The sequence below is a fragment of the Halichoerus grypus genome, chromosome 4 (assembly GCF_964656455.1).
Source record: "Halichoerus grypus chromosome 4, mHalGry1.hap1.1, whole genome shotgun sequence".
NCBI classification, from domain to species: domain Eukaryota; kingdom Metazoa; phylum Chordata; class Mammalia; order Carnivora; family Phocidae; genus Halichoerus; species Halichoerus grypus.
The window spans coordinates 180,598,686-180,625,066 of record NC_135715.1 but is presented as its reverse complement, the minus strand read 5'-3'; the positions used below and the strand labels follow the sequence as shown (position 1 = coordinate 180,625,066).

The 26,381-nt window shown below is 39.9% G+C and overlaps 1 protein-coding gene across 9 annotated transcripts in view; it reads left to right on the top strand.

The window, feature by feature from the left end:
- Window positions 1–26,381, top strand: part of DOCK10 (dedicator of cytokinesis 10) — a 254,355-nt gene that overhangs the window by 89,841 nt on the left and 138,133 nt on the right. For 6 of the 9 annotated variants that reach the window (XM_078071375.1, XM_078071373.1, XM_078071372.1 and 3 more), the window contains exon 2: window positions 17,588–17,707. In XM_078071375.1, coding sequence (XP_077927501.1) covers window positions 17,588–17,707 — 120 coding nt within the window. Of the gene's footprint in view, window positions 1–3,322; window positions 3,573–17,587; window positions 17,708–26,381 lie in introns of those variants that run through there. The other 3 variants (XM_078071376.1, XM_078071374.1, XM_078071377.1) reach the window with 3 other exon arrangements.

Genomic DNA, 26,381 nt, shown 5'->3' with positions numbered 1-26,381 from the left:
AAATCAAGGAAGGCACAGCCCAGTGGAGGTCCCCAGTGGAGCCATCCCATGGAATACCACACTCCATGTTACAGAATTTCCTCCTCCTTTGCAGTCACCCCAAGTTATGCCTATCTGACGTCCCCATATGTGCCTTGGGAATGCCAAGTACTTAAGGGAGCTGCAATCAACAGCTAAGCAAGGGGACAAATGAGTCATTCTCACATTGCAGAAGTCAAGGAGTGGGAGGGACTCCAGGATAAAGAACTGTGGCGCCTAAAGAGGAATAGAGGAGAGACTAGATGCAAATATTAGAAAGAAAGGAAGTCACACAAGAGTTGCTCAGTATTACTAAATGCTTCATTACAACGTTCCTATCACCTAAAATCACAAGTTAGGGATTTAGGCTACCACGGATAAGAGGATCCATGGATGGACTTCCGAGATTTGTGACCTCCAACCCTGCATGCACATGTTCTGAATACTTACATCTTTCTGCGAGTGAGTCTGCAGATTTTATTGGATTCTCAAATGGGTCCGTAATCTAAAAATGGTCACAAAACACTATTTTCAGCTCTTAAAATAGAAACATAATCTTACCCCAGGAAATCAGGTGACCCAGAGGCAGACTCTGATAATGTCCTGAAAGAAACAAGTTAAATCCGAAAAGTCTGCATGTGCTATGATGTGCCTGCTCATCTAACAGATGCCAAAGAGTTACTTAGAGGGTAAAATCTGTTCAGAGCTAAAGACATACAGTGAAATTGCTAAATATTTCATGACCGTGGAACAAAAGGGCTTCTGCTGTATGGGATCTTTGTTTGCCTAAGGTAATTTTAAAATGATGATACAGTTTACCTCCCTACCTCTTATTTTTATAGTATCTTGTTATTTTTCTCATAGTTCTTGAAAGAAGCTTCCTCAGTGTCCACACTTTGACAAGGAACAATCACTATCTCTCTTTCTCCATCTTACACAAATCACTGCCTGACAAGGTAGAATTAGATGAGTGCCTCAAGTCTCGGGTGTATGGATACACTTCAACTATGTCTGGTTATTACTGGGGCAAAGGGAATGGCCTGCATCAGTAAAAAGCAACTGTGATGAACGGGGAGGCTTATTAAATAAGCAGATGGCATCTACTTAGGCCATTGTGGTTTGGATGAGCTGGTTAAGTGAGCGTTTTCCTGAAGATCACCACCTTCAGTAGAGAATCGAGGACTGTGTTTGCAAAAGAGGCTCCTCAGAAAGAGGCTTTCCTGAGAAGTGGCTTTCCTTTTCTCAGGAAACATGTCTTATTCCATTTTCTCTGTGGCAAAAAATAAAAAATAAAAAAAGATTAGGGGGAGAAGGCCACAGTTTTAAACTGAGGGACAGAGGAGGCTTTCTGAGGAATAGACATTTGCTAGAAGACCTGAAGGAAGTTAGGGGAAAGCCACAGGACATTTGGGACCAATCACTTCTGGGTTGCACATTGCGTCATTCAAGGTGGCCACCGTGCACCTGCACCATTAAACGTGTTGAGCACTGGAACAAGAAGACAGGGCTCTGGAACAAAAGTCTCCATAAAAACCACACTGTATTTGCTCATAGTCCCCCGTTGCCCTAACACTCCCTCTTTCTGGCTGTAGCTGACTCCTACTTCTAGCTAGGGCCTGAGCAAAATGTGTTAGCTAGTTAACAGCCTTGTTATTTTTCTTTCTTAAAAGTCAAAACTCTCAGAATATTGAGAACCGTTTGCAAAGAAATTGCTCTCCTGGTTAAGCATCCTGTCTGTATCCACAATGTACCCCATACTGTGCTTTGCACAGGGGAGCCTTTGACAAATGCCTTAGGAACTGACCCTCCCTGATATAAAAGCAGACATAATTAGTTGGCAGGGCTTTCTTCTATCTTGATGGTCATGGAGATCAGTCGTCAATGGAAATACTCCTTCAACCATCTTCATAGCCCACATAGTGCTTCATGGGCAAGCAGTGGTTCCTTTAGCAGCTTCCTCAAACTGCTGGGTAGCACTGTTGACTAGGTCCATCCTGCAGATGAAGAAACAAAATCTTCAACCGAATAGCTATTTCACACAATCTTTCTGGAATCAATCTTTCAAATGTTTCATCTAATCAATTAATTCCTAGTCCAGTGGCCTTCAAATATTTCTAATCTCATGCACCTAGTAGAAAAAGTTTGACTACACTCCCATAGTCTATGTTTATTTATACAAATTATCAATTATCTTGTCAATAGCTAATATTTCAAAACAGAATATACATAGGGGACAAGCTTCATTATTAAGCATAATAAATGTAAGCCCCTCATTTATTCTTTTTTTAATAAAGATTTTATTTATTTATTTGAAAGAGAAAGAGAGAGAGAGCAAGAGAGCTGGAGCAGGTGGTGGAGGGAGCGGTAAAGGGAGAGGGAGAAGCAGACTCCCCAGTGAGCAGGGAGCTCAACACAGGGCTCGACCCTGAGATCATGACCTGAGCCGAAGGCAGATACTTAACTGACTGAGCCAGCCAGGCACCCCAATCCCTCATTTATTCTTTCATTAAACTTAACAGCTATATACTGAGAAACTTCTGGATGACGAACACTGTTGTCATCACCGAAGACGTGGTACATGAAACAGACAAAATTCCCACTCTTGTGAAGCATAGAGTTGAGTGCAGGAAGACAAACCATAGATAACATAAATAAGTATAATGTAGTGTAGTGTCACATGCTAGTAAGTGTCATGGAGAAGAATAAAACAGGAAGGAGAATTCGGGTAGGTTTGAAGGGAGAGTTGCAGTTCTAAATAGCTCCAGAGAAAGTGAGTACAGATTAGGAAATTATTTGACTGTTTGTAACTATTTGCCATAGAGAATCAAGGTGTCCATGTCAATATCTATTATATTAAATAGTTGTAGAGTACAACTTATTTAGATAACCAATATGAATAGAATTCTAATTTCTCCTTGTGCCCTAAGTGATGATCTTGGAAAACCACCAACTTAATCTACACTTGTATGAGCAACTGTTTGAAATAAACTTCTCAGACCCCAGGCATATTATGACAGTTTCCCTTTGGGGTCTACTCAGGATGATGAAGTCTGGTGGAGGTTTCGGTGGCAGACCTAGAGCCCTATAGTAAATCAGCTCTTTAATTCAGTCTTGACATGGTTCCATGGGTGATTTTACATCCTGTGATTTATTTAGCTATGAGCAATTCTCTTAAATGTCCAAAGCCATTTTGTGTTTTTGTCTTTTACTCTAAAGCAGGTGACTAGGGAGAATACGTGCACAGAAGCATATCAGGACAGCTGGTAGTGACAGGAAGCGGTAACTTGTTGGTTTTCTTTTCCTTTCTGTTGAGTTATGGTAATGTAGCATGAGCATTTCCCTTTTCACCAGAGAAGGAGGATTTGTTCTGCCTGGTGAAGCTTTAGAAGGAAGGTTTTTAACGAAATTGGTTATTTTTAAATATTTTGCGACTCAAATAACAGGATACAATGAGCTTCAGAGGAAAGGTTTTTAAACGGGAGGCCAGTGAATTTTGGAAGAAGAGAAGAACTGTGAGGAGAATAAATCAAGAAGAAATCCACAGATTTAGCTCTGTAGGTATCCGGATGTCAATGTTTGTTTTTCGTCTTTTCTTCAATACTTTAAAAAACAGAGAGAGATTAGCCGTGGGTGGTGTTCTAACATAGGCGCTGGGCAAGGTCCTGGATGGAACAGAATATTCTATTTGGATCATAAATATCCTCTTTTATTTACATCATTATTTTCGAATTACTTACATCATTATTTTAAAACGTATTGAGAGAGAATTTAGTTTAACTATTACTACAATCACCTCAATTATGACCTCAGTTGATGACTTGTATGTAATTGTGAGGTCTTTTTAAAAATTACTGCTCTATTTTGATCACGTATCACTCATTTCTTTTAAAATTCTTAGAAAAAATGGTCCAAATTATGAAAGAAAGTGTAAATAAATATTTGATTAAATGAGCCAAGTAAGAAAGTGAAAAATAGTAAGTTTTAAAGGTTAAAAAGATTTGGTTTGTTTATGGTGAAAAATGTTTCTGCCTTATTATTGTTTGCAAACAAAATGAGGGCTCTGGAAATGTGTACTTGTTATAGAATTCTAGATGTCTATCTGTAGGAACTACCATGGCTGAATATTAGAACCTCTTGCAGGAGTGCATCAGTCACTCACATGTAACGTGGAAGGCCCATGTTATATAATAAATGGCTGTGACAACATCATCGGGCAGCTCTTCTTACAGGAACGTTCGTTTTACAGAGTGGTTTAGGGTTTGCTTGCTTTCTTCAGGGCAGGGTTTCTTAACCTCAGCCCTATTGCCATTTTGGATCCAAGCTGTCCTGGGCCAGGCTGTCCTGGGCATTGTGAGATGTTTAACAACATCCTTGGCCTCAGTGCCGTATATGTAAACACTCCCTCCCCAGTTGTGACAGTCAAAAATGTCTCCAAACTTTGTCAAATGGCCCCTGGGACAGGAAGGGTGATTGCCCTGGTTGAGTACCCCTGCTCTAGGGGTGAAGAATCTTTTTGTTCATATAAACATCTTTAATCTAGAAACAGAGCAGCTTTTTAAAAATTACATATACGATCATGATTAGTTATGAATAGTCATTTAATGAATATGAATAATCAAATGAATGGTCAGTCAGCCCAATAGGCCAAAATCAGGTAAAAGAATATTCTGTCTTAAGTGATAGTGGTTCTCTTTATATTGACAATGTATTTGGTGGTAATTTAACGTGAATAGAATTTATCAGAGGTCTGGCTCACAGGGCTGGTGCCGTGTTGTTGTTTGGTGGGTTTCTGTCTCAGTATCTCGGTGGTATACGTCACCCATTGGGAAACACAGGCAAACGAGCCCTTCAACCTTGTTCCCATATCACTCCACCAGCATTTCATAACTGGAATATGCAGAGTCCTAAAACTAACCTCTTGGTCCCCATGCACCCACTGAGGTCCCCAGTTGTGTCTTGTCTGCTGGCTTGCATCCATTGTTTACTACGAGCCTGTTAAAGAGGAAAAGTGTTTGAAAAGCTTGGTTGGTTTGGGATGATTTTAACCTTTAGAACAGTCCAAAAAATATAATTTCCCAGTGGCCTTTCTCTTGGTGGAACTTAGAAGTTCCGCAGATGATGTCATTGTGAAATTGACTTCTTCTAGTGACCGCTGAGACACCAGGCGGGAGAAGAACCTGTCTATCTCACACGGACCACACACACAGCCTGGCAACAGGACAGTCCCCAGTGTCTCACCATATAATGAAGCTAATCACTCTAGGAATTATCTTAATTGAATTTGAAGGTATTGCTACTGAGCACTATGGGAAAAGCAGCCAGTAAGGAGGGAGTTTTCCCAGAGCATTCAGTAGCTATGCATTCACATTTAATTAAGATCATTCATACAGTGATTAGCTTGCTTCTGTGGAAGGCACCGGGGACTTCCAGCCACTGCTGCCTGCCCTGGTCTTCCTGAGATAGCCCTATCTTCTTTCCCAGGTTGTCTCTTCGGTAGAGCAGGGGATTGCTCAATCCATCCTAAGTATTATCTGGAGATGTGGTTTTTATTTTTGAAAAAAAGAGAATCCAAAGAAGTGGAAACACATCATTAGAGTGTTAGGGGGGGTCATTCTATCTGACCATCTCACCTACCCTCTGTATGACCTTGGGTCGATTACTGAAATCACTCTGAACCTTAGTTTACTCTTCCATAAAAATGTTCATAGCAATACCGGTCTGTCTTAAGATGGTTTATTGGAATTCGGTTTGATCATGGTCACCACAAAGATGATTTGAACACTGTAAAAAGTGGGGAGTAACAAGTGTTATGTCCTATTAGTAAAACCAAGTAAAGTATTTCTATTTCCAAGGGCAAGAGCAGAGGGATATAATTGTAGTGAGATTGCCTTTTCAGTGACGGTGACATTGAAGACTGGACTACAAAGGTGACAACTTCCTCCTGGGAGCCTTGCAAAAAGCTGAAGAGTGACAGAGTCACTCAGGAGACAAAATTCTGAACTGCATCAATATGAGCACTCGGGGTGTCCCAGATGGCTCTATGTGTTAATGGGGTCGCCTTAGAAATGCCTTGTGGTTTCTTGCTCCCCACACCTTGGCTAAAGCCCCCAAAGCCAGCCTGGAGTTCCCACAGCATGATTATCTAAGCTTCTGAAAACTAAATCAGTATCTCTAGACAAGCTTCAGAGACGACTTGATAGGAGATAAGGAAGAAGCACTTCAAATGACAAAAGGCCCAACACATGAAGACAAGGCCTAAAGTTATATCAGAGAATATAAAATACTTTCTTTTGAATTTTTGGATATACTCATAGTGTAGTGAAATAATGACAGTGGCAGATAATTATGATGGATTATCTGTTTTTGTTGTGATCATGTGGATTTTGAATTCAACAAACCATTTATTGTTCTAAGGCAAATTTAGAAATGGTTTCATTCCACAGTAATCTGGAATGCTTAACCAGAACACAGTGATTTCCTAAAAGGCATAAAACCCAAACTTGATACTCTCATGACACAAACCCACAATTTTGTTTATTCCATTTCTTTCAGATGCTGTTTGAAGCTGTATATTTAATTCTACTGGAATTTTTAATTGTTTTGGAATTTTCCCTTCTTAATCTAATTTTCAAGGGTACTGTCTAGAAAGGCCTTCATATATTTGAATCCGCTTGTCACAGTCGATATACTGTAAGAGAGAGCAATGGCATTTAAAGAGAAGTTCAAGGAAAATGAAACTTACTTGTTAGATCATCAAGTAGAACTACTTCTCTTAATTTTTGAAGTGTGTATGGTACTCTGTAGTTGGTTTTTTAAAAACTGCTTGTCTATTTTTATTTTCATTTTTTTTAACCGATCATTCGGTATGATCTCTGATGCATAGGAAGTCAGTAAAAAGATAGTTTCCTCCCTAAGTTGCATGTCCTAATTTGGAGAGATTAAATACACGATTAAGCTGAATTATTCTATCAATCATCTGTACAGTCAGGAAAAAGATGCAAAATTCACTTAAATAAATGCCAGTTGTTATTTTTAAGCTGTTATTGGCTTGTGGATCATTAATCTGCAAGATTCGGAAGTATTTGGAAAACTTTGGATACACATGAAAATTCTTGCTCTCGTATTTCCTAATAGCCTATCAGCCCATCAATACAAAAGTGAAAACTATAGAAAGAGAATCTAACCTAAACATCTTTAACATATGTCTCACATACCTCATTTTATAAAATATATTGTGCTATTGTCTTTTAAGTGCATTTTTAATCTATTCTTCCACATTTCTGAACAGCCTTTCTCCCTGGTCATCGGTCCTGCCTTCTTACTGCTACCCCTCGTTTTATACAAACATTCACAATTACCTATTTGAGCTATTTCATAATGAGCCAATTAGCTGGAAGGAAGCACAGGCAAGGGTCCCAGGATTTTGGGTGCAGGTAACAATGAAATGGGACCAGATTCCAGGTTCAAACAATGGAAAGCAGCGTTGAGAGCTCTAAATGGATGTTTGGAGAAGGCAAAAAAGCTGAAGTAATGGGCGGCGGGGTGGGGGAGGATCTGAATTCAGTCTGACCGTGGAAATAGAGAAGTGTAAATTGAAACTTGATTTGACCCAAGAATCTAGGCAGAGGACTCAGTGTAGCAAGAGGGAGCCGCCAGCTCATGTGCCAGGTAGCTGCAGAGAAGTTGCTTTTAAATGGACTCAGGAGAGGTGCTTGCGACTTAAGCGAGAATGAGCTTACTTGTCTCAAGACCAGCTGCCAAGAGAAGGAGAGGAGTTAAGCCAGGAGGAAAGCAAGGTGGAGGAGAACTGCCAATGTGGTAGAGTCAACTTCATGACGATGCCCTTTATTACATCCGAGCAGGAGGTAGACCATTTGTCAGGGAGGGCTATGCACAAGTAACACCATTATCCTGATAGCTTTTTATTTCCCAGTTGGTGGTAATGGCACAAATCTTTGTGAATGTAGAGATTCCCCCAATTAGTGGCAATTTCCATTGTGGTTTTTGACACAGTCATTAGTCAATGTACATTTCCCTAATATACCTTTCACTTCCTTTTCTTCATCCTCCTTACCTGCTTATATATATATATATATTGGTCCTTTTTTGCCACCACTGCCTTCCATGAGGTGCCCAGTGACCTCAGACCAGCCTCCAGATGTCCTTCACTGCAAAAACTCACAAAGGGAACAGAATTAGTACTCCAAACGTTAGCTATGTTTCAGCAGCTTCCCTGTGGGGAGGGGATGGGTGGGTGGATTTTCTGTTTTCTGTTCCTGCAACGCCATGACCTTGGCTGGTGGAGTGGGGAGGACCAGAGGTTTTTCACACTGAGCTGGGTTGAGATATCAGTTGCTGAGGAAGTCCCCAGAATCCAAGTTTCTGGATCTGTAAAATAAAGCAATAATGATCTCTTCTAGGCTTCATAGGGGGAACTCAGTGAGGGAAAGTGTTTACTTATCATGGTCCTGGGTGAGTCTGATAATTAAAAGGATCCTGCTTATCTGATGGTCCAGGCATGTGATCCTAGCGAGGCCCATTCAACATTTCCCCCCCAGCACTCTGAAGTTTGCGTAGAAAGAGGCCAGAGTCCCACACGACTGTCCATTAGTTGCAGACACTGAGACTCACCAAAACTGTCCCTATTGGGGATGGGGAGAGAAGTCCAGAGGCAAATAAACTGCTAATACAAAAAGAAAACAGGGCGGTGTTGCCTGGGCCAAAAAACAACAAACGCCTGCTATACACATTCAATCTCAAGTAGCCAAAAGTAAGAAAGGAAATAAAAGAAGGAGCTGACTGTCATTATGGAGAGATTTATTGAACACATAGGATGCATGTTGTTGACAGAACTATTTACATTCTTGTGTGTGTAGCATGTATGTGTTTATTGCACACACACACATACACACACTCTTCACACTCATCCTGAAAGTTCATTTGTGTGACGGTTAACATACTAACATAGTGTTAAAGGTTAAGCCAGTGGCAGCTTTCATCACAGATTTCATATAAATTAATCTAAAATTCCCAGCTGTTGGCTCTAAGGCATTAATTTCTCTGCTATCAGGCAGACTTGTAATTGGGTTGTGATGTATTTTTAATGATATTTATTATCTGTCAAGTGTTTCTAGAAAACTAAATGAGACATGTAATTAAATTTGATTCAGATCTTCTTGGACATTTTCTACTTCTTTACAAGCACCAGTGTTAGATGGAGAAGCAACCACTCTTATTTTTTTACTACCATTTGTTATACGAAAACGTGAGAATTTTGTTGTGCTGCTAAGAGGTATATACGGTCAAATTTCCTTAAAAAGAAAATAAGACTGAAAAAGTCTGAATTCAGTTTGAAAGTACACCTTACATCAGAGATTCTAGAAAGCTCATTGGTATGCTTGGTTTTCCTAATGACAATAAGGGTTAACAAAATGGAATATTCTGATTTTTCTAACTATAATGTTTGTGTCGAATATGATGATTTATCTTTCTTTGTATTTGCGAAGGACCCTATAATTTACCAACTTTAACCTGCTTCATTTCACTGAAATGGACTAAGACATTTAAAGAGTTACTACTGGTTGATTTCTTCTGAGATCTATGTCCGTTTTTGTTACCAAGGGAACCATTTCCAAATTCAGCTTAGTCTGAGCCTGCCCAGCTGTACAGTTCTTAACTTTGATTTAGCTAGTGTTTTTCCATTCTCATGAAACTGTGGACTTCAAGACAGAGAGAAGGTTAAAGGGTCAGCGTAAGATGGCTTATTCCTTCCTCAATCATTTCCCTTTTGGTAATGAAAGCTAGTCTTGTTTTCTGAAGCTCAGACATTTGAGAGGTTGTCCAGTGAAACTCCCTTTGATGAAAGGCTGAATTAAATCTGTCACACGACCACTGGCTGACAGCTGTGGACATGCATACAGCTGTGTGAGCTCTCGCCGATTTTCTCATTTATTTTAAACACAAATAGTGTGGAAGATGGTTCCGTTCCAATTGCACTAAGGCCAAAGGGTCCTGGGTTAAGTTAAGGTCTCAAGAATCCATGTGTCATTTGTATTTTTATTTCCTCTAAGAAATTTAATCAGTTATCTTGATAACACTTAAATTAGTTAACAGCTGTGTTGTTTCTAATTTGTTTTGGAGATCTTGAGATTGGAATTCTTTTTAGGGTTTCTCTAAAAACCCTGTGGATCTTCACTGTTAGCTTTTTGGTTGTCTCTATGCCAAGATGTGAAGGGGATGTTTAAATAATTGGCATGTCGTGCCTTGATAGAGTCTACTGTATTGGTCCTGAAGTAAATACCAATTTTTACTTGTTTGTTCTCCTGGATCATTAGCCAAAATGAATGGTTTTGTAAACTGAAGAAGGCACTCAGATATAAATTAATTCTGTCATGAATATTCAAATTAGAATAAATGTTCAGATATCTGGAAAGGACAAGGCTGACTGAGGAAGATTGAGAACGTCTCAACTAGCAACGCAGAGGGTATGCATGTCACAGAAAGAATATAAAAGTTCTCAGAAAAAAAGTTCTTTTTTCATAATAGTGTTTCCTGAAAAGATCGGATTTTTCTGGAAAGGAGAACCAAGGGAAAAGTACTAGTTCAGATCAACAAACTAGAGTGACCCCAGCGATGAGTAACCAAGGCCTAGCTCCTTAATTACACTTAAAATTTAGAACACAAATATGTGGCCTCCCAAAATGAAGAATTTACTGTCACAATGGTTCTCCATTCTTCATCCCATCAACCCCTTTCCCTGATTAGTATTTAGTGATCCTATTTACTCCCAGTGCCGAGGAGCTTGACCTGCAAGAATGTAGCTTAGAGCTACAGAAAGAAATTCTATATCTATACCCTGATTGTTCTCTAGGTATTTATATTTGCAAAGCCAATGAGTTGAACACTAAACTCATCTTAAATTTAATCCCTTTTTTTTTAATCTAGAAGTATAAGTAACTGAAAATATTTTCTAGGTTTTCTCTCAAAGAAAATAAAAGGTAGAATTTCAAAGTCACCTTCATTTGCTGATATACGTGATTAGGTAGATTTCCTTTCTTATTTATTTGGGGGGTAGAGCAGCCAGACTTCAGGCGATTCACAGAAGAGACACTGCTCTTTTATTAAAAAATGTCACTGTTTTCCTTATGTTATTACTTCTATTGCTTCCACAGAATCACTAGATATTAAGTCTTTTTTTTTTTTTAGGAAATTTAGATAATAAATATAGAAACATGTACCACAGTTTCTGATACATGAAGATAAATTTAGTGTAATGAGTTTAATTGGTTGGTTGATTTGACTTGGTTTTGGTATATGCTTTTGAGTAAAACATGTGGGGTAATTTTCACTCCTTTTCAAATAAAGACAAATCTATATTTGTCTGGTATTTTGTGGTTCACTTAATACCCCCTCATACTCATCTCCCTGATCCTGTAATAACACTGCCGCAAACAGAAAGTTGCCCTTTGACTCATTTAAATCACCCTCACTTGGGTGCAACTTAATACCTTGTCCCAGTTACATAGCTGGTAGGTAAAATGCTGTGACCCTCCAACTAGAGATTCTGACTTCTCATCTTTTGCCATAATGACCAATGCACAGAGTTGTTTAAGTAACTTAGCAGATGTCTGTGGTTCCCTACAGAGCTCAGAATACTTTAGTTAATACATTGCTAATTATTCTTCTCTTTTTTGCTGACATTAGATTCTAGGACCACATACATAATCTGTAATTATTTTCCCCCGTCTTCTTTCCCCAGTGTTTTATGTATCTTTTTTTTAATTACTTGAAGCTGTTCCTGGTTGAACTTCCATGTAAGGTCCCCACTGTGATTTTTTTACATTTCCTCTCTGGTGGATCTTCAAAGGGTAAACAGTTTTAAAATCAAATAATTCCCCAGTGTTTCCATGGAGGCATCATAGTTTTGAAAGACCAAGTTCATTTTTTCACCATGATGAAAACAATACATGTTCGTTATAGAAAAATTTGGAAAATGTGAGAAGTCAAAATAGCAAAATCCTAAATGTCATATCCCATCCAAATATAATAACTGATAATATTTAGATCAATATCTCTACTCTTTCTTTAAATTGTTTAGAACTTGTGCAGATTAAGTTTACATTTAAATTTAAATCCTGGTGTGCAATATTTATTCCCACTTTTATTTAATAATAATACATAAGCGATTTTGCTTGTTATTACCAACTTCCCAAAACTCCAGTTGTAATGGCCATGTATTGTTCCTTAGAATGGATGTGCCATAATTTATTAATCATTCCTTAACCTCAATGATTTACTATTTCCCATTTTTAGCTGATCTTGTCCTTCAGGCCTCACTATCCCTTAGAGATGGAAGTATTTTGGATTGAAACTTTCAAATTGAAATATGTGTGCATCTAGAATCATTGTCTCTCCTTTTGTAGCCATGCTTGCCATCTTGGACATCTTGATCATGGACCCCAGCCTCCTCATATTTTCCCCCCAAAAGCCAACCATATACAAAACATTGTTACTACCTTTATTAAAGAATTGAGGAGTTACAAGGAGGAAACCATGGCAGGCACTACACAATCATTCATCAGTGTGTTTTAACCCATATCCTATTTCCAGTGTCCTTCCCAAAGCCCATTACAGCAGTAGACCTCTGTCTACCACACACAAGTCTGAAAAATATCAATCACTGGTTTTCTTAAATTTTTTATTTAAATTCAATTTAGTCAACATATAGTATATTGTTAGTTCTGGGGTAGAATTTAATGATTCATCAGTTGCATATAACACCCAGTGCTCATTACATCAAGTGCCCTCCTTAATGTCCATCACCCATTTACCCATCCCCCTCCAGCAACCCTCAATTTGTTCCCTATAGTTAAGAGTCTCTTCTGGTTTGCCTCCCTCTCCATTTTTATCTTATTTTTCCTTCCCTTCCCCTATGTTCATCCGTTTTGTTTTTAAATTCCTTATGTGAGTGAAATCATATGGTATTTGTCTTTCTCTGACTGGCTTATTTCGCTTAGCATTATACCCTCTAGTTCTAGCCACATCATTGCAAATGGCAAGATTTCATTCTTTTTGATGGCTGAGTAATTTTCCATTGTATGTATATACCACGTCTTCTTTATCCATTCATCTGTCGATGGGTATCTAGGCTCTTTCCATAGTTTGGCTATTATGGACATTGCTGCTATAAACATTGGGGTGCATGTGCCCCTTTAGATCACTATGTTTGTATCCTTTGGATAAATACCTAATAGTGCAACTGCTGAGTCATTGGGTATTTCTATTTTTAACTTTTTGAGGAACCAATGTTTTTGAGCAGCAGCTCTAATATCTTCACTTTGGGGATATGACCTCCACCATTCTGCCTGACTCTTATCTCTCTTGGATTAAGGTCAATATTTTTTCTCCAACTTGTTCCAAAGATAATATTGCAAAGACATCCTTTTATACATCTTGGCTTATATGTGTAGTTATTTCTTTAAAATAGAGTCTCAAAAAAGGAATTCTTGGATGAAAAGATATAAACTTTTTTACTCAACAAATATTTATTGAGTGCCTCCTCTTTGCTCTTTGTACACATTAAATTTACAATTTAAGTGCTTTAAAATCATGACTAGTAGAAATTTAAACTCACAGACTTTACTTAACACCTATGGAATTAGTACTGTGGGTTTGGTGCTATTCTAAAAGTATAACATATATTACCTCATTTAATCCTATAGCATAGCTCCTACTGAGATGTCCATTTTACAGATTGGAAACTAAGGCACAGAGATTCTAGTTAACATGTCCAATATTCCATATCCCATAAGTGGCAATTCCAGAGCTAGAACCCCAGGAATTCTGGTTCCAGAGTACATGTTACACTCTCTGTTCATCTCAGCATAGAACACCTATAATCACACTCTCCCTTTTACTTTGGACTCCCCTAAAATAAGTCTGGGTAGTCTAAGTTATTTCTTAGTTAGATTTTACTTCTATTCTGGAGAAAAGTCTAGGTTGATAATTTAATCATTTAACTTGTCATTGTTACACACTTTCAAATGCCGAGATCCTCAGTTGTCATTTTTTCACCCATTTGATTTTGAATTATAATTATGAAATTAATTCAGATCCTTGCAACAGTATACTATGTCCTCAAAATTTGCATCTTTAGCTAAGACATGTACAATCTGCTCCTTCAAACCAAATCAAACGGCTCTTGACAGCCTGGGTTGTTACTAAGATGACAGGTTTACCAACTCTAGGGCTTAGATACTGTGTTGGCGTTCCCTGAGAAGTTGTAGAATAAGAAGAAGGAAAGAAAGCATTTGTTTTTGTGACAGGAGCCCATTCTTCTGCTGTGACGTTGAATTGGAGGAGAGCTGTGGATTTGGGAAAGTAGATCAAACAAATCTCTCAATATTTATGAGAACAACAGGGCCTGTTACCACCATGGAGCAACACAGCTCCGCTGCATAATAACAGGTACTGACTGGTGGGTGCCTTTTCCCATGCCTGGAGCGATTTTAGAACAGCTAATGAAATTCATTAGTCATTTGAGAGAGAGCAAGAGTAAAAAGCACTATAAAAATCCGATCCAATTCAGGATAATTTTGGCACATGCCTTAGCCCAGTTGGTGTATTTCCAAAAGAAAGAGGCACATTAAATTCAGGAGGGAAAACCCAACTGTTCTAAAGCTATAAATCAATGCTACTCAGCTCTCATTTTCACTCAACATCTTTGCAAGGAGCCATAGTGAGAAATTAACTGATTCTACCATGCTCATATACATCTGTCTCTTTGACCGAAACACTGAGCAGACAGCTCTCTTGCTCCAGAGAGAACTACTGGTCACATGACCAGGATCCTCACCATCACAGATGCATAAAGCATTCCTGCCAAACACCGCCAAATCCCAGGCCCTAGGTGCTACAGAATGTATCATTGTTATTTTTGCTTTTAAACCTCATATCCACAAAATTATGAAACACTGGATGTCTTGAATGCTGCACCTTGACTAACACATTCCCTGGAAAGATAGAACTTTACTAAGCTATCCCTCAGAAGTCAAAAAATTAATGCATTATTTGAGGCATCTCTGCTAGGTTTTGCTGCCCCGTGTCAAAATAACCTCAGTGCAACATTTAAACAGGAAAGGCCTAATAAATGTCATCCATTGATTGGCTGATATGTCCTAGCCTGAAATGAATTAATAAAAATATACCTTCCAACAGATGTTTACAGCCCATGCCTTTTATTAGGTGTATCAAGGAGAGTTGGGGATTTAATTTTTCTATGGTTTTATTAATACCCTGTGACTTGCAAGTTCTGATTTTCCTATTGTACTAATTGAGGTAGGGCTAATTCTAGGTGGAGTGTGGGCCCCCATGAAACATCTTCTTCGAAGGTCTTGTCTCCAGCTTGATATTACTGCTCACGTTTGCAACTAAGGGAGATAAAATTAAAAGGATGGTGAGAACAGGATGGGAAAAGGCCCCCTAAAACATCTTATGTCATTTGCTTTTAAACCCATAAATTGCAACACACACTAATCTCACAATCCTGTTCATGTCAATATGAGGACGGGGAGAAGAGAGAAAGTATTAGGAGTTACATCATGGGCTGTTGGTATATGAGTGCTGAAGGGCGTCACCATCCTTAAGCAAGAGAACCAGCCAGGGAAAGGGGCATAACCAACCAAATCTATGGTTCATTTGCTACATTTCATGCACAAGCACAATATAAAAAGAAGGAGAAAAAAAAAAAAGAGGTTCCCAAATAAGCCACATGTTTCAGACTTGAAGGTCTGAGGAAGCAGTATGTGACGTTCCAGGGTAAGAGATCCTAGAGACGGAGCACTGAGGTCCGTAGCTGAGCTCCAGTGAGTCACGGCTACTTAAAGACATTCAAAGCCAACTAAAAATAAACTAAAATAAAGCCAAATCTAACATCTGGAGCCTGCATTTGCCTCTTGAGCCATCAGTTTGTGGTCCTTTAGATTAACCTTGGCCTGGGAAAATAGGGAATTGGAACTTAAAATAAGTCTACATAGAATAATCATGTCAAAAGGCAGGGATTCTAGGACTTTTTTTTTTAATTGCCTAAATCTTGCCATAGTGTCTCTGTGTCTTCTGCAAACTAGTGAACATTTCACACGGGTGTTTCACTAAAGAGGTTGTGCTGGACAACTAAACATCTTTTCTCCAAATATAACATGGAGTCCTCTGTTTTTATTTGCTAAATCTGGCAGTCTTACTTGACGGACCCCTCCAGAGAGAATATTCACCTTACATCGTCTTTAGCTCACTTAAGCATTTGTAAAATGGGTTTGTTCTGTTTCATTTTAATGCAGAAAGTACATGGAAATCCTTGTTAGCAGTCCACGGTGTCACATCTTATTTTTGGTTTTGTTTATATTTAGAAAAAACATCGACTGCTACTTTGAGGAGTCAATTAGAAATTATTAAAATTTTTTGGTGTAAGTTTCTGGGGCCTCACCAGCAGAGATCTTCCAAAGAAGGCCATAGAAATCAAAACTAAGCCTCTGTGCTTTGCAGACTGGGGAGGGGTGAGGTCGACAGGAAACTGTTGATGTCACTGACGTGCTAGAGAAAAAAAAAAATTTCCATTTATGAGATTCCCCTTAGCATCCAAAGTTCATGGTGACCACTCCAGCTTCTGAGAGCCCCCAAATAATCTCAAAGACCATCCTTTTTCATTTAAGTTGTACAAATACTTTATCAAAGGGCTAGGGAACTCAAGACTGTGCCCTTGGTTTTCTGTTTTGTAATGTTTTGTTCTTTATTTGGGGACCCATTTTTCTCACATGTTTGGCATAAACGCATCAACCCTGTAATGTGACAATCACACCTTTTTCCCCACTGACATTCATCATTTGGTGCTATAGGCTGTTTCTTCGAGGGAAGTGCCTCTCCTCTTGGCTTCAGGATTTTAAAGCCATGTGGTTATCTGGCTAATTTTTCAGACTCTTCTCCATTTTCACCACACTGCGTCCATAATAGTTGCGTTGTTCTGTTCTATTAGAGAATTACCCAGCTTCTCTCTGTTGTGGCAAAGAGGCTGAGGGCCAAGCAATTAATCCTGACACAGGATCCATGCTTCAGTGACAACGAAGACAACCCATGATACTTTGCTTGCTAAAAGGGAGCCAACATTTTGAAATAGAGCCAAGTAAACCTCACAAGGAAGAATCTAATTCAGCAAAACTGATGATGATCATAATACTATAGCAAGCAAGCAGAGGACCTTTCTTCAAATTGACAGGGATAATAAGGTTTACGTGATTCAATGGATGTGTTTGGCTGAATAGCGTGAGCTTTGGGAGCTCAGTGAGAACAGCTTGAATTACTGAGCAAGATGTGAAGTATTTCAAGATCCTCTCATATTATTTCAGATCTGGAAATAATAGTTATGTGGCTTTGCCCTAAATGCCTGGAGTCTCTGCGACTCCATTGGAAGGCCTGCATCATGTCAATGGTAATGCTAAGAGGTGAAATCCAACCAGGCGTTGAGAAGAAACAAAATTATGTGTGTCGGTGGTTAATATCATATTTTCTTTTTCCACAGCAGGAAAAGCCCAGGCTCCTCGAGCCTTTGGATTATGAAACTGTCATTGAAGAACTTGAAAAGACCTATCGGAATGATCCCCTTCGAGATCTTCTGTTCTTCCCCAGTGACGACTTTTCAGTAAGTGTTATCTTTCCAAGCCATCTAAGTTCGAGAAGGCCTCACTGGTGATAGAAGATCCTCCCAAATTGGGTCGCTGTCTTCCTTATAGATTCAGGTTGTGCAGCACGCTTTCCTGTGGCCACCCTACGTCACAGTCACTGCAGTGGGAAGGCACATCCACCAAGAGAGGATGGCCAAGGTCCTCTGACAGCTGAAAGTACCACAGTGGCCTTTTGGGACAGGAGATTCCCAGGGTGCTGCCTGGTTCCGGGTGGTACCAGTGTCCCCACCAATGGCTACATTTCTAACTCATGCCTTACCTAGCCTCACAGAGCATTTCCTCCCTTGCGCATTTCTAACTGAAAGCTTCTGAGCAACCGAAACCAACCAAAGGCAGAGGCAGGAATCTCTTGGCACAGAACGTGCAATTCTTAAAAATCACCCTTAATCTTGGCTGTCCTTTTGTAAGGAATTGTTGAGGCTTGTGGGCAAAGAAAGGTAGGCCAGCACATCTTCATGGAAGGATGTATGATCTGAAGACAGTGCTCCCTGGCATGTGAAATGCTCCTGAAGGTCGTAGAAAGGATGAATAAAAAAAGCAATTCATTGTGGAGTTGGAAACGGACCGTAAAATTATGGCTGATGAGCACCCGCATGTCTCCAGCATTTCATTTGTGGTCATCTCAACCATTTTCACATTATTAGGAAATATCTGCGTAAACGGAGGTCTCAGTGGGCAGATGGTGACCTTTTCTGTTTTTTCCTAAAAGAAAGGTAGTCTTAGACATCACAAATGAGTATCTTAAAGCCGATGAAAAGGCAGCTCCAGGGTAATCCTGGGAAGTAGCCACTGTCCATGGAGACCTCTGCTGAGTTGCTATGGCCTCATGCTCACACTTCCACAAACAGCCTCACACTCCCATTCTCTTCTCTTCTCTTACCTTTGGCTTCTGGTTTCTAAAGGTGAATTATTTTCACCTTCCTCCATGGATTATTAAGAAAGAAAGTATATGGAAGTTCACCATTTTCTGTTCCAAGTATAGAGAATGAAGGAAGAAAGGAGATAGACTCATAGGAAGGAAAAAAGAAACTCTTCCAATTTGTTTTTCAGATTTTTAAATGGCTCCTACTTTACTGGTTGACACACTTTAAGAGAGGTTTATCTCATACAAAAATGTCATTTCTGTGGTTGGACCACCAGGGCTTGAACTGCAAGCACAAGTTGAGCCACATTTTTTTTTTTATTTCCACATCCTCACTTTCTTTCAGACTGAAGGTAAACCTTTATGAATAGCCTCTTTCTGTCAAACAATGCAAAAAGCCTTGAAACTTAGAGACCTTTTCTTCTAGCACTATTGTCCAGAAATATGACAAAAGCTACTCCAAATTCCCCCAGCTCCAGAAGAGAGTAGAGGCATGCAGATGGGATGTGACAATTGCACTGAATTTGAATTCATTTTTTAGCATCTTTCCACAATCATTTAAGTTAAAGATTGTCTGATTACTCCAGGACCTTTGCCATCCTTAATGGAGTAAACAGCATATGACAGCGTACATACTTCCTTATTTTCCAGTAAATACACTGAATTCTTTCCTCCTGTGCTTTGCTTAAAACCCTTCTGTGGCCACCCCCATTGCCTTCAAAATGAAGGGCAAACACCTTAGCATTCCTCAAGAGTCTTTCCAAAATCTAGTCCTTGTCCATCTCAAGGTCATAGTCTTCCTCCCCCACCCAACCCCTAACACTGTCATCAGGGGCACCTTCATTCCCAATGGGTAAAACACTAGCACAATCCTCAATATAACATTATCTCACCCCTCAGACCATTTCCTTCCTTTATTCATTCACCAAATATATAACATGTACTACTAACTGTTAGGCATTAGTCTCAGACTGGGGAAGAAAACAGCAGTGATTAGACAGAAACTGCCTGGTTTTAATGGAACTTACCTTTCAGTCAGATGAATCAGGCAAAAATAAGTAAACAAGTTAATTAACCAGATAATTGGGATAAAACCAGTTCTAGGAAGAAAATGAAACAGGGCCAGGTCATAGAAAAGAGGTGACATTTGAACTAAGTTCGGAATTCCCAAGGAAGACCAACCATGCTAAAACCTGAGGAAGGATGGAGTGTCTCGGGCTGAAGGAAGCTGCCACAAAGGCCCTGGACAGCTCTGGACAGAGGGAGTGGTCAGAGATGAGGTCTGGCAAGGGCAAGATGAGGCACTTGCGTCTTATTCCAAACGCAAGTAGCAAGTGGCAAGTCACCAAACTGTTTCGAGAAGGAGAAAAACTGACGTGGTGTATGTTATTGAAAGCTCATCTGGCCTCTGCATGGAGAACATAAAACAGAGTGTGGAGGAAGCTAGGAGTCCAGCTGGGAGAGTAGCTCCCAATTAGCAGGTGCTCAAGAGATATTGGATGCCACCTAGTCCTTATTATCAGAAAGTGTCATATCATACAGACAGCTAAATTGTCATGTGTATCAAACATGTGATAAAAAAAGTTTTCAATACTATTACCACATGAAGTTGTCAGTTTTTGAACAAAATGTGAATAGATTGTTTTCCCTCTTTTCTCCTCTACAGAGTAAGAGTTGACAAGCCATGGCCCATGGGTGGCCTGCTGCCTATTTTTATCCGTCCCATGAAACAAGAACGATTTTTATGTTTTTTTTATACTACCTTGTTTTATTTTCTACACAGAACTGGGTAAATCATTGAAGGAAAAAAAAGAATATTTTGTAACCCATGAAAATGATATGAAATCAGGTTTTGGTATCTATAAATAAAGTTTTATTTGAACACAGTGATGCACATTCCTTTACCTGCTGTCTGTGCTGCTCTCATGACACACCACAGGAATGCAGCAGCGATGAGGGCCCTAAACTATTTACAGTCTGGCCCTTTACAGAAAAACGTGGGGCAGCCCTGCCATCACGAATGACACTGGGTTCATTTTGGGGGTTTTTCATCTCCCTCTGTGTGGAGTAAAGACCCTTCCTTAAACACCCTCTGCCGCTGTCTGCTGCATCCACAGCCCATGTCTCCTGTCAGGGGTGTTACTCGCCAACAGGAAGCCCCCTGTTCCCCTGGCTAGAGTATCATTTCCCAGGCTCATTTTTTTTTTTAAGATTTTATTTATTTATTTGACAGAGAGAGACACAGCGAGAGAGGGAACACAAGCAGGGGGAGTGGGAGAGGGAGAAGCAGGCTTCCCGCAGAGCAGGGAGCCCGATGCGGGGCTCGATCCCAGGACCCCGGGATCATGACCTGAGCCGAAGGCAGACGCTTAACGACTGAGCCACCCAGGCGCCCCCCAGGCTCATTTTTGAGCAATGGGTAGGGATTCTCTGGGATGTGTGTGGACAGTCTCTGCTCACCCAGTGGGAAGTGATAATAGAGTGACCACCCCATCCCCAGGGCATCACAGAATGGAAGGAGGGGAGCAGCTCCAAACCTCCCACCTTCCCTCCAAACTCCCCGAGCCCGGTTGTGCCCTACGGATGAGAGAATCCAACTCACTTCCTTGTTTCCGTGTTACCAAGCAACCCCACTTGAGGCAGACATGATTCATTACTGAGTTTGTTTAATCAATATTTATTCAGCACCCACGAGGCGCTGAATATAGAACAGCACTTCCCAGACAAGTGAGGCCGACAAGAAAAACAAAAGCCCTATATTTAAGGAGTGTGTGCCCTAATACGGATGAAAAATAAAGTTGATTAAGAATCCTGGCTCCTTATGGTTAAGACACATCAAGAAACAGGGGCTTCAACTGCTATTTGATACACCTTAAGGGAGATTATTTTTTACCAAGCAGGGTTCCTGCAGTGTTTCTCCCTATTCACCCTGCTGACCCAAACCACCACATCCTTTTTTGCTTAGATCCCCAAAAGTAGCCTTTAACCAGTCTTCCTGCTTCCTTCTTTGCCCTCATTTAAAGGAAGCTTTAGAAATACAAATCAGACAATGAATGCCACGGCTCTAGTTAAAACTTTCAGTGGTTGCCCATTGTCTTCGCTGTCAAAACCAGCTTCTTGCCATTGTCCACATCACCTGGTTCTGCATGACCTCAGAGCCTTTATCTCCTTGCCCTGTTTCTCTTGGTCACTGCATGGATACCTAACATTCTCTCTGGTTCCCTGAATTTGCCAAGCTCATCCCCTCTGTCAGGGCCAGTCTGCTCTCTTGCACAACCGGTCCCTGTTTTTCATTCATAATTCAGTTCAAATGCTCCCTCTCCAAAGAAGCATCCGTGACTCCAACCATGCTGTGTCCCTCTATGACCTCACCCTCTTTTCTTCTCTTTCTAGCCCTGTCACTACCTAGAAAGACCTCAGTTTGCTTTTTCTCTCCTGTCACTCGTTCCTCACCATGAGAGTGTACCCTCGAGCAGGGCGGGGATGTGTTCTGTTTTGATCATTGGGAGACCCCCCAGAAACTAGAGTGGCACTTGGCACAAAGCGGGTGGAAAATGAACATTTATTTCATGAATTATCTTTCAGAAACATATTTGAGTATAAAGAGAATGAAGTAATTGGTTTTGCTTGATGAGGAGGAAAGTGATCATTAATACGATACTTTCCTCTTTGACACAACCCAACATATCACCTTAAGAAAACAGCACTAATAAAAAATTTAAAAAAAGAAAAGAAATAATTTAAAAATTTTAAAATTTTAAAAATTTTAAAAAAAGGAAACAGCACTAAGATCATGATCCCCTTCTCCAGAAGCTCATTCGGCTGGTCTGGTGCCTGCCACATAGCCACTCTCAACAAAGGCTGATTTCCTCTCCGTAACCCTTAATGTACCTGCTTTCTGTTACTAGGCATGGGAGAAATCACTTTGCATCTGTATTTCAAGTACCCAACGCAATGTCAGGCTCGTGGGCTTTCAGTGAAGATTATGGAACATTGAGTTACAATCGTCTTCTTCCTGGTGAAGGAGCTGAGGTAGAAGCATTTTCCGTTGTCTTGGCACATCCAGTGCGTGGGTCCTGGGAGCAGGCATTACCATCTTCGGGACCACTTGCATCATAATGAATCACTAAGAATAAGGAGTCTAGATGCAATTCTTAACTCATTCATTTCAAAAACATGTGCTACTTCACTCATTGTATTTGCGACTCTTGCTTTTCTCATCTTTCTTTTTGAAGCAGTTAGTAATAGAAACTTAGGACCAAAAAGTAAGGAACTTAGTCACCAAATTGTGGCTTCGTAAAATAGGTAAGGAGAGTAAGGAAGGAAAAGCAAGAACTAAAGAACAGTTTCAAGGACACACTGAATCATAGTGTTGAGTGATTCAGTTTGAGAAGAGACTGATTAAAAAAAAAAAAAAAAACAGCAGAACAAAAAATGAGAAAGCCAGAAATGAGTTTCCTGCTGAATAACAGATACAGAAAGCCTGAGGTGGAATCACCTCTGGACTTACAAAACCTTAAATAAGAATGTTCAGAGGTCTGCCAGCTAGGACGCTGCGGAAGGCCACCCAATCACCTGCATTTCAAGCCTGCCCACGCCAGCCAAACTGCTCTATTTCAACTCAGCTCTATGGCTTACCTTCTGTGAGTTAAGCTGCATGTATCAACGGCACCAGTATGAACAAGAAGCAGTGCTTACACGTGAAAGGTTATGCTTTTGACACTGGGCGGTGCCATTTTCCAAAGTCAAAAGTCTATGTTGCACATGGGAAATGGCCTGCCTGAAGAGTTACACAGTCTTCTCAAATCCCCTCTTCATCTCGGTCGTTCAGAATTAGTGTCTCCCGGTTCCCCAGGGTATCCTGTAGTTTTCATTGGCTCATTATTATTACTGAGTGAATCGTGAATTCTTAACATACCACTGGCTTATTCTTTCCACAGTATGTTTTTAGCTATAAAAAGCAACTGGTGTATGGGGACTTCCAGACTCAACCGCGTGGGTCATTTTGGTGAGAGGAAGCAGAAAGACCTCAATATCTTTTAAGTTGAAAAGCAGAAAGGTTCTGAGTCATTTGTGTTTTTTTTTTCTTCTTCTTCTTGCTTTACCTAACATTTTATAGAACTCTCAACCTCTTTTTGGTCCTTGGCTTCTGAGCCTGAAAAGTAGGCTTTAAGTGGCTCACAGTGTTCATGCAAGAACATTGTAATTGCAATTTAAAAGCTAAGTGACAGTCTTTGTCAAACTAGATTATTTCTAAGTTCTAATATTCCTCTCGTTTATAAGCTAATGAGGCTGAGATTTGCAAAGGCTCTTGTTCAAGGATGTAGAGTATCTGTGAGGACAGAAATCAAACACGAGCACCTTGACTTGCTATTTGCGTTTCTGTCTACACAGCATGTTTATGGTCAGCTGCCTCTTAGAAAAATAAGATGCACGATTAGGGGAAATATTAATTCCCTGAATCCCACAATCAGTACCATCAGAAAATTGATATGGTAGTGAAGAATTCTAGAGTGCTTATTTCAGTTGAGTAAGAATATGTGGGGACCTCTCTGGGCTTGATCGAACTAGGAACATAGACACAAAAAGTGTACTTAAAGGCCAGTACATAAATATTCACAGCAGCATTATTTGTAAGAGCCCAACAGTGCAAATGTCCATCAACTGATGAATGAATAAATATAATGTGGTCTATCCACGCGATGGAATATTATTCAGTCATAAAAAAAGAATGAATACTGATTCATACTACAGCATGGACGAAACTTGAAACCACTATGCTAAGCTCAAGAAGCCAGTCACAGAAGACCACATATGGTATGATCCCAACTGAAATGTCCAGAATAGGCAGGTCCATAGAGACAGGAAGTCAGCAGTTGCCAAGGCCTCAGAAGAAAGAACAGGAAGTAACTGCTAGTAAATATGGAGTTTCTTTTGGGCATGATGAAAATATTCTAAAGTCAAAAAATGATGATGGTTGCACTACCCTGTGAACATATATAAAACCACTGAATTCTACACTTTAAAAGGGTGAACTTTATGGCATGTCAATTGTGTCCTAATAGCACTGTTATTTTTTAAGACGGGATTTTTCTAGGCATTAGCTAAGGGTAATATAAGTGGTCAGAGATAGGGTGCAAAAAATCATAATATGTGTCTATATTCAAGTACTTCATTCTTTAAAAGGAATAAAGAAGTATACCAAAGAAATAATAAAGAACATTGGAAAACATTTCATTTATTGTTATCTTTTATTCCCAAAGAGGATCTAATGTGGCTTCCTTATATACCAGCATATATACATACATATATATATATATATATATATATATATATATACACACACTGAATTAATCACTAGCAGAGCTTTTGGATCTAAAATACTCCAGAGTGAAGCTGCAGACTTCATGTATGATACAGACAGTAGATTTCACAGTTCAGAGAAGAGAAAATGTACATTGGATGAATTAGAAAAGATTTTCAAAAGGAGCTGGTACCTATACTAAGCCTGAGGTTAGGAAAGAACAGGGAAAGGCAAGGACTTTTCTGAGAGGAGGAGGAGCATGGACAAGGCTTTTGCAGGAATGAGTCCAGCGTGGAAGAAGGAACGTGAGCAGCCATATGGAAAGATGTGGGGCAGGTTGGATGTAAGCGGGTTGGCTGGTGTCTTAGGCCATTGCTCGTCACGGGGCCATGTCCGCAGGCCTCACACCGAGCAGGCTTCTTCTCTGTGCCTCCCTGGAAAGTGAGCTCAGACCACAGCCTCCGAGTACTTGCCGAGAGAAGGTGCAATAAGTATATTGTTGGAGCACTGTGCTCTGTGAATGTTCACATTTTCCCATATGTAAAATGTATCCTCTTTAGAGGAGGCGAGACACATTTTGGAGCCTGGAAAATGAATCACAAAAAAAAAAAGAAAAGAAATTACTTGCTCAGTGTTTTACCAATCCAAGAGTAAAAAAACCTTAAACCAGGTCCCCAAACCTCTCTACTTATATTCTTATTTTATTTTACTTTATTTTACTTATTTATTTGAGAGAGAGAGAGAGAGCAGGGTGGAGGGGCAGAGGGAAGAGAATCTTAAGCAGACTTCGCACTGAGCGTGGAGCCCAACATGGGGCTCCACGCAAGGCTGATGTCACAACCCTGGGATCATGACCTGAGCCAAAATCAAGAGTCAGACAATTAACCAACTGTGCCACCCAGGTGCCCCCTTACTTATCTTCTTAAATACTGTGATAGATAAGTCCCAGTGCTTGACTTGGCTGGATGATCACAACTGTCCAATTATGGGCAACTGCTCAATTTTTGTGCACATCCTGTACACTTTAAGTTCAGCAAAACAAGAAGGACCTCCCGCTTAAAGCACAGTGAATAAGTTAACAGGGATAAAAGGTACAGCACAGGGAATATAATCAGTGGTGTTGTAATAGTGCGGTATGGTGACAAGTGGTAGCTATGGTGAGCATAGCGTAATGTATAGAGTCGTCAAATCACTATGCCTGAAACTAATGGAACATTATGCATCAACTGACCTCAAATTTAAAAAAAAATAAATAATGAATGAATGAGTAAAGAGGAAATTATTGAGAGGGTAAGCACAACGAAGGTATTAAAGTGATATTCTTGTGTACTTAAAAAAATAAAATCACAATACTCTTCTGAATGTGATAAAAAGTGTTTTTCAAACAATTAATGCAGTATAAGTGTCTACTCTACTAGAATATAAGGCCATATCAGTGTCTTAATCTGAAAAATTCGGTGAAGAC